This window comes from Terrapene carolina, unplaced genomic scaffold, assembly GCF_002925995.2.
Source record: "Terrapene carolina triunguis isolate 2854851 unplaced genomic scaffold, T_m_triunguis-2.0 Scaffold51038, whole genome shotgun sequence".
In the NCBI taxonomy this organism is placed as follows: domain Eukaryota; kingdom Metazoa; phylum Chordata; order Testudines; family Emydidae; genus Terrapene; species Terrapene triunguis.
Genome location: NW_020715389.1, coordinates 61,596 through 70,800, shown reverse-complemented (window position 1 = coordinate 70,800; position 9,205 = coordinate 61,596). Strand labels below are relative to the sequence as shown.

Genomic DNA, 9,205 nt, shown 5'->3' with positions numbered 1-9,205 from the left:
TAATAAACCCTGCTCTGTTTTGAAAGGGCTGCCTGGTGTCATTGAAAATCCTTGATGAGGTGCCTTGATCCCGGGAGAGGGCAAAAAGTCTCTGAACAGGACTCTGTCTCAGTGAGACTTGCTGGCAGAGCTCACAGGGTGAAGAAGGCGGGCTGGAGCCCAGAGGCTCAGGCTTTGAGGCTGTGTGGCCTACCCTTAAGGAAGAATGAGACCTCTTGGGGGTCTGGCACACTGATGGGGTTCCTCGTAGGAGCTGTTCAAAATCTGAGGTATAACACAGATCCCACGGGCCTGGGACAGTTGGTGGTAGAGGTGGGATGCTGAATACACCAATAATATTTTGCAGTAAGTGACTTGCAGCAGTCAAAACAAGATTAGTCAAAAGAAAAGGCAAGACAGTGGTGTATATTCACCTCCCTAAGAAGAGCCGTGTACGGAAAGAGGGTTAAATGTTGGGAAGTTAAACAAGGCCCAGCTCATTGCATGGCTGGAGAAGGGTGATCGAGCCAGGGTCCAGGCCCAGGCGGAGTCCTGAGAGAGTCTGAGGGCAACAGAGGCAGTAGCAGGGTGTCCTCACAACCTGACTCCCCGTTGCCAGAGTTGGAACAGTGGAAGTTGGAGCTGGAAGTGAGGAAGATTCAGCTAAAGGAACAGACACTAAAGGACCATGAAAGAGAGTGAGCTGATTGATAGAAACAGTAAAAACATGAGGAGGAGCAGCACCAGCATGAACTGGCTAGGGAGAAGTGAAGGAGCACAAGTTCCCAGAGGGGGGTAGGTGGGGAGAGACCATGGGAAGCCAGTTCCGCAAGGAGTCTAGATACCAAATTGCCCCAGTTTATGGGGAAGTGGGATATAGATGCCATTGAGAATGCTTGCAATTTGAACCTGGTTGACCCTGTGGACTGGCTTCACTGTCTGACCCTGTTATTTGGTCCCAAGCTATAAGAGGCCTATAGCCAGATGGATGGAGTTGACACTGGGGGCTTTGTTGCTTACATTTGAATCGACACCTGGCGCTTCTAGGAAAAGGTTTCAGTGTGTGCAAAAGATCCAAGCTGTGATGTGTTTGGAAGCCACTACCCTGATGGGAGAATCTCTCTACAAATGGGGTAAAAAGGTGCAGGCATCAAAAAAGATATTAGAATTGGAAAAAGTGCAGAGAAGAGCATCAAAAATGATGAGGGGTATGGAACAACTTCCATATGAGGAGAGATTAAAAAGACGGACTGTTCAGCTTAGAACAGACGATTAATGGCGGTAATGACAGAGGTCTATAAAATCATGAAGGGTGTGAAGGAAGTGTTATTTCCCCCTTCACATAACACAAGAACCAGGGGTCTCCTGATGAAATTAAAAGGCAACAGGTTTAAAACAAACATAAGGAAGTACTTCTTCACACAACGCACAGTCAGTCTGTGCAACTCGTCGCCAAGGGATGTTGTGAAGGCCAAAAATATAACTGGGTTCAGAAAAAGAATTGGAGAAGTTGATGGAGGGTATGTCTATCAAGATGGTCCGGGACACAACCCCATGCTCTGGGTGTCCCTAAACCTCTCACTTCCAAAAGCCTGGACTGGACGACACAGGACAAATCACTCTAATTGCCCTGTTCTGTTCATTCCCTCTAAAGCCTCTGGCAGTGATCATTGTTAGAAAACAGGATACTAGGCTAGACGGACCATTGATCTGACCCAGTAGGGCTGTTCTTACACCACTACGGTGGAGAATTTATATAACCTATTGGGTTGAAACAACTCCATGGGATCTGTCCCCATGAGCTTAAAATGTGGTCAGTGAACATGAAGCCTAAGGTGCTTGTAGCGCAGGCCAACTGGGTGATGAGTTTGTGGGTGGTAGGGCCCGGTGTTGAGAACACTAAGACCCAGGTTGGGTACCCAAAAGGGGTCGGGGGGTCACACAGTTGCCCCAGAAGTGGGATTTGAGTTAACCCAAACCAAGGGAGACAGCTGATGTGGGTTGAGCATCTCTAAGAGATCCCAAAGACCTGTGGTGTAATATCTGTGGATATTGCCCAAGGCTTGAAGAAATGAGGTTTAAACGGGACTCTTGAAGGGTTAACTTGGTGAAAGCCATCCTTCCCAAGCCTGTGTGCCCCCGATGAGGGAGACCTGTGTGTGTGTGTGTGTGCGCGCTCTATGCCCTGGGGATAGGGGAGACCATTATCTGTGAATGTACCCTATGGGGGAGATGGGAGAGACCATTGTGTGTGCTCTATGGCATGGGGATGAGGGAGACCATTGTGTGAATGCACCAGATGGGGGTGATCAGTGTGTGTGCTCTATGCCATGGGGATGGGGGAGTCCATTGTCTGTTAATGTACCCAATGGGGGAGATGGGGGGGAGGCCAGTGTGTGTGTGTGTGTTCTATGGGGAGGATGGGGGAAATCATTGTGTCTGTGCCCCCTATCGGGGGTGGGGTGGGAGAGACCATTTTGTGTGTGTGTGTGTGTGTGTGTGCGCGCGCCCCCTATGTGGGGGCATGGGATGAGGATGGGGGAGACCACAGTGTGCACCCTCTGAGAAGGAAGAAACCACTGTGTGCACCCTATGGGGGGGGTGGATCAGCCTTCTGTGCATTGGGGCAGAGTCAGTGTCAACCTGTGAATTGCTTCAGGCACCTCATATCACTGTTTTCAATGTCAGTGCTGCAGGTCGGTTGCCTGCCCATCGGGGTGACCGCCTGCGCCCCTCAGCTCAGCGGGTATAGCTAGCTGGCGCGGCGCTGGTGGCTGCATGGAGGCTCTCTTGTTGCTACAATCATGATCCTGGCTTGCAGGGAAATTGGCCCAAACCGACCTGTCGGGGTGACTTGTGTCCAGTAGGGGCATCCATGAGACCTTAGGCGCCAGTTTAACTGAACCGGTTTGCAGTGGTAGTGCTGATATGCAGAAACATGCAGTTCAGACAGACACGTCCCTTACTCGAGGATTTATTAGAGGATACTCTATATTCTAGTAGACAGGTGAGGATAGAAGTTGATAAATACAGGTAGGAACCAAAGAGAAACAGTCAAACAAAAGAGTCCTATTCAGTTACACCACATGAAAGCAGAGGGCTAAATATTGACAAATTTGATAAGAGCTTGTATACAAATGCAAGAAATCTAAATATGAAGATGGGTGAACTTGGGTGCCTCATATTAAATGAGGATATTGATATAATAGGCATCACAGAAAGGTGGTGGAAAGATGATAATCAATGGGACACAGGAATACCGGGGTAAAAAATATGTAAGGATGACAGAGTAGGCCATGCTGGTGGGGGAGTGGTAGAATATGTGAAAGAAAGCAAAGAGTCAAATATAGAAAAAAATCTTAAATTAATCAAACAGTACCATAGAATCTCTATGGATAAACATTCCATGCTTGACTAATAACAGTAGGAATATGCAACTGACCACCTGACCGAGATGGTAAAGGTGATTGAGAAATGCTGAGGGAAATTAGAGAATCTACAGAAACAGAAAACTCAGTAATAATGGGGGATTTCAGTTATCCCCATATTGACTGGGTACATGTCACCTCAGAATGGGATGCACAGATAAAGTTTCTAGACACCATGAATGACTGCTTCTTGGAGCAGTTAGTCCTGGAACCCACCAGAGGAGAGGCAATTCTTGATTTAGTCCTAAGTGGTGCACAGGATCTGGTCCAAGAGGTGAATATAGCTGAACCACTTGGTAATGGCCACCAGAGTGTAATTGAATTTCACATCCTTGTAGGGGGAAAAATACCAAAGAAGCCTATGCCATAGTATTTAACTGCAAAAAGGGGAACGACACAAAAATGAAGAGGCTTGTTAAACAGAAATTAAAAGGAACAATCACAAGAGTAACATGCTTGCAAGCTGCATGGAAACTTTTTTACAAATCCCATAATAGAGGCTTAAACTATATGTATACCCCAAATAATAGTTTAAAGAGAGAGAACAGTAAGAGGACCAAAAATGCCACCATGGCTAAACAACAGAGTAAAAGCGGGAGTTAGAGGCAACAAAGATGTCTTTTTAAAAATTGGAAGTCAAATCCTATTGAGGAAAATAGAAAGGAGCATAAACTCTGGCAAGTTGAGTGTAAAAGTATAATGAGGCAGGCCAAAAAAGAATTTGAAGAACAACTAACCAAAGACAGCAACTAACAACAAAAAAGAAATTGTAAGTACATCAGAAGCAGGAAGCCTGCCAAACAATCATTGGGGCTTCTGGATGATCAAGGTGCTAAAGGAGTATTCAAGGAAATAGAGGTTGTTGTGGAGGAGCTAAATGAATTCTTTGCATCGGTCTTCACAGCAGAGGATGTGAGGGAGATTCCCACACCTGAGTCATTCTTTTTAGGTGAAAAATCTGAAGAACTGTCCCAGATTGAGGTGTCGATAGAGGAAGTTTTGGAACAAATTGATAAATTACCATCTCTTTCTGAGAACTTACTATTGTTTATTCAACCAAGAGTTCTGAAGAAACTCATATGAAATTGCAGAAATATTAACTGTGGTATGTAACCTATCGCTTAAATCAGCCTACCAGATGACTGGAGGATAGCCAATGTAATCTTATTTTTTTTTAAAAGGCTCCAGAGGCAATTATAGGCTGGTAAGCCCGACTTCAGTACCAGACACATTGGTTGAAACTATAGTAAAGAACAGAATTATCAGACTCGGAGATTGGGAAGTGTCAGCACAGCTTTTGTAAAGGGAAATCATGCCTCACCAAACTATTAGAATTCTTTGAGGGAGTCAACAAACATGTGCATATGGCTGATCCAGTGGATATTGTGTACTTGGACTTTCAGAAAGCCTTTGCTAAGGTCCCTCAGCAAAGGCTCTTAAGCAAAGTAAGCAGTTCTGGGACTGGTGGTAAGGTCGTCTTATGGATCAGTAACTGGTTAAAAGATGGGAAACAAAGGGTAGGAATAAATGGTCAGTTTTCACAGTGGAGAGAGATAAATAGCAGATCTGTACTGGGACCAGTGCTGTTCAACATATTCGTAAATGATCTGGAAAAAGGGGTAAGCAGTGATGTGGTAAAGATTCCAGACGATACAAAATTACTCAAGATAGTTAAGTCCAAAGCTGACTGCGAAGAGTTACAAAGGGATCTCACAAAATGAGGTGACCGGGCAACAAAATGGCAGATGAAATTCAGTGTTGATAAATGCAAAGTAATACACATTGTAAAACTCAATCCTGACAATATATACAAAATGATGAGGTCTAAACTAGCTGTTACCACTCAAGAAAGAGCTCTTAGAATCATCGTGGATAGTTCTCTGAAAACATCCGCTCAATGTATAGCAGCAGTCAAAAAAGCTGACAATGTTATAAATCATTAGGAAAGGATAGGTAATAAGACAGAAAATATCATAATGCCTCTGTATAAATCCATGGTACGCCCACACCTTGAATACTGCATGCAGTTCTGATTGCCTCATCTCAAAAAAGATATTTTAGAATTGGTACAGAGAAGGGTAACAAAAATGATTAGACGTATGCAATAGCTTCCATATTAGGGGATATTAAAAAAACTGGGAATGTTCAGCTTAGAAACGAGGCAACTAAGGGGAGATGCAATAGAAGTCTATAAAATCATGAATGGTGTGAAGAAAGTGAATGGGCAAGTGTTATTTACCCCTTCACATAGCACAAGAACTAGGGGTCATCCAATGAAATTAATAGGCAGCAGGTTTAAAACAAACATAGGGAAGTATTTCTTCACGCAATGCACAGTCAGCCTCTGGAACTCATTGCCAGGGGATGTTCTGAAGGCCAAAAGTATAACTGGGTTCAAAAATAAATTAGAGAAGCTTGATGGAGGATAGGCCCATCAATGGCTATTAGCCAACATGGGCAGGGATGCAATCCCATGCTCAGAGTGTCCCTAAACCTCTGATTGCCATAAGCTGGAAGTAGACGACAGGGGATGGATCACTCAAGAATTGCCCTGTTCTGTTAATTCCCTCTGGGGCACCTGGCATTGGCCACTGTCGGAGGGCAGGATACTGGGCTAGATGGACCTTTGGTCGGACCCAGCATGGCCGTTTTTATGGTTAAACAGGCACAACTCTGCATGGAGACAGTCCCTTGTTGTCTGTCCTGGTGCTGCTGAGGAGGCCGCGGAGGCAATGGTTGGGACGGGGTGACGCAGGTCCATACTGTCATGCTTGGTGTCATGTGAACTGAGCCTGGCCCTGAAATGCTTTAGCAGGATCCTTTCCTGCTGTTGCAGGACCTTTCCGGGGGTGTGGGTGCCCCCAGATAGAGGGATGCAGCCCCCCCCCCCAAGCTCCTGAGCCAGTGGGGGTGGGAGGAGTGGCATCGGATCGTGCCCTGCGCAGGGCGTCGGGTATCTTTGGCCTGTCCCTCAGTGTGAGTGAGCTGTGAACGTCCTGGCCTCTGCTGGTGAGGGCCAGCTCCTCCGCACTGGCCAGGTGTAGTCATGGCAGGACCTTGGGGCTCCTCTCTGGGAGGCAGAGTCTTGGTCCCCCACACCTTTTCCCCCTCCCCTCCCTCCTCGAATGCAGAAGGTCGCTCTGCCTCCGGGAGCCTTGGGTGTGGGTCCCGCAGGCTCCCTGCTAGGGAGTGATGTGCTGCCTTGGGCAGGAGGCTCAGCCATCCGGCAGGGGGTTATCATGCTGGGCGAGCTCATTGGGTCCTGCCTGGTCCACGCAGCAGGACAGCTCCTTGCTGCCTGCTCCTCCCCCCTCCCCCCCCCAAGAGAGTCGCTGAGGCTGATGGGTCCCACCAGAGTGAGCCTGGACACAGACTGCCCCTATGGCCGAGGCCTCCAGTCATCCAGGACAGAGTGCTAATTCCTGGTGCAGTGACCCTGTCCTGAGCCCTGTCCTGTCCTGGATACTTCCTCTAGGGGACCATGGGGTGGGGCCCCCCTCACACATGGGGGAGGAGTGGGGGCAGGGGAACCCAGGAGCCCCCGGGGAGGGAGAGCATCCCAGAGGGAGCATTATGTGGATGTGAGCCACATGTCATCCTGACCTTGTCCTGAATCCCCTCCTGTCCTGCTCCTTGTTCTCCATTCCCATCCCTGTCTCTGCTCGCCCAGCTCTCGCCCACCTAGACTTGGTTTTCACCCTCCCGTCCCTGGAACAGTTGTGCCCGTGTCTGAGCTACTCCACTCGCCCAAAGGGGTGGTAGGACATCATGTGTGGGAACGGCATAGACCCGGGTAATGGCCGATTTGGGATGGGGGAAGGGCCATACCCTGTACCCTCCCCTCCCTCCATCATTCACCATGCACTTCCCTCCCGTCCACGTGTCCGGCTGGTGCGGGTGCTGCCCCTGTTCCCTCTCTGCCTCTGGTGAGCTGATTAGCATGGTAACTGCTGCAGGTGAGCCATGGAAAAGCCCTTTCTCACTGGGATAGGTTCCTGGAGATTGGGCAGGGAGCTGGGCGGAGGGAGGTGGGGGCAGAGGGGGAGGCAGGCCTGGGCGGGTAGTGCTAGGGCAGGAGTAGTGGGCCTTGCCAGTGTGAAGGTGGCTGTGCCAGGCTCTTAATTCTCCGTCCTGCTCTCTTGCAGAGGATCCTGCCTGGAACGGGGGCTGGCACCCACAGTCATGGAGGATGATCCGGCTTCTCCTGCCAGCAAGGCCCCGTCCCCGCTGAGCTGTATCCGGATGGTCCAGGCGGGCTGGTCGGAGAAGGAAGATGGGGCCTGGGAGCGGAGCGGAAGCATGCGAGATCCAGCGATGGTGGGGAGCTCTCCAGGGCGACCCGGGAGTTCTCCCCCTCTTTGCCCACCCAGCCGGTGCCAAGGGGGGCATAGCCCTGCCACCCCCCAGGACACTGATGGGACAGGCCAGAACCAGAATGGGGGAGAGGAGGAGGTGGTGTCCCCTCTGTGCCAGGAGCCCCCCCAGTCCCCGGCTCCAGGGGAGCCACAGCCCCGCAGGCCGTTCCGGCGGAAGCACCGGCTGTACATGAAGCTGGCCCCTGGCAAGCTTACTGTGTCCCCAAGCCAGGACAGGGGGCAGCCAGCCACTGCCGAGGAGCCAGGGCCCTCCCAGGGCAAAAGGCTACGGCTGCTGCGAGGCCAAGCCAGCAACTTCCGGAGGAAGAAAAGACCCTTGGAGAATGGCCAGGAGGCAGGGCCTGGCAACGTGGGACCCTCCCTCCCACTCCGCCAGTGCAGTGGGGAGGAGGGGCAGGACCCGGCACCAGAGGGGGAGGAGGCGGCGCAGGGCTTGGCATTGAAGCGGGAGGAGGAGGAGGGGCAGGGCCTGGCAATGAAGCGGGAGGAGGAGCAAGACCAGGGCCTGGCACTGGAGTGGGGGGAGGAGGAGAAGAGGTTCGGCTCCCCCAGGTTGGCTGGGCCTGGCACCGCCCGCCCCAAGCCGGACTTCGTGCAGCTGATCGATGAGCACGGGATCTACTCCACGGCCAAGCTGGTGCTGGGCAGCGCGGCGGGCGAGCTGGACGAGGGGGTGGTGCTGCCGCCACACCTGAGGCGGGCAGGCCCCCAGCTGGAGATCCGGGAGGTGATCGTGGACGACAAGCCCTTCGCGTGCAGCGTGTGCGAGAAGACCTTCAAGCGGGCCTGGGAGCTGTTCAGCCATGAGGTGGTGCACAACGAGGAGCGGCCCTTCCACTGCGACCTCTGCGAGGCCTCCTTCAAGCGCCACTCGGACTTCAAGAGCCACCGGCTGGTGCACACTGAGGAGCGGCCCTTCCACTGCGAGATGTGCGGCAAGAAGTTCAAGCGCTCATCCAACCTCCAGGAGCACCGGCGCATTCACACCGGCGAGCGCCCCTACCAGTGCGCCTGCTGCGACAAGAGCTTCAAGACGCCCTACGAGCTGCAGCGCCACATGCTCACCCACTGCACCGAGAAGCCCTTCAAATGCGGCGACTGTGGGAAGGACTTCCCCACCTCCAACTCGCTGCTGCTGCATCAGCGCCAGCACTGCGACGACAAGCCCCACGTCTGCGGCGTCTGCGGCAAGAAGTTCACCTACGGTCACAGCCTCAAGGTGCACGAGCGGGTTCACACCGGCGACCGGCCCTTCGTCTGCCCCATTTGCGGCAAGGGCTTCAAGCAGTCCAACGCCCTCTCCTCGCACGAGCGGGTGCACACCGGCGAGCGCCCCTTCGTCTGCAAGACCTGTGGCAAAGCCTTCAAGCAGTCGTCCTACCTGGTGATCCACGAGCGCTCGCACACAGGCGAGCGGCCCTA

At 51.6% G+C, this 9,205-nt stretch overlaps 1 protein-coding gene across 1 annotated transcript in view; it reads left to right on the top strand.

Moving 5' to 3' along the window:
* Positions 1 to 7,952: 7,952 nt before the first annotated feature.
* LOC113405809 (zinc finger protein 664-like) overlaps positions 7,953 to 9,205 on the top strand; it is a 21,338-nt gene continuing 20,085 nt past the window's right edge. The window contains exon 1 of the mRNA XM_029914428.1: positions 7,953 to 9,192. Coding sequence (XP_029770288.1) covers positions 7,953 to 9,192 — 1,240 coding nt within the window. The remainder of the gene's footprint in view (positions 9,193 to 9,205) is intronic.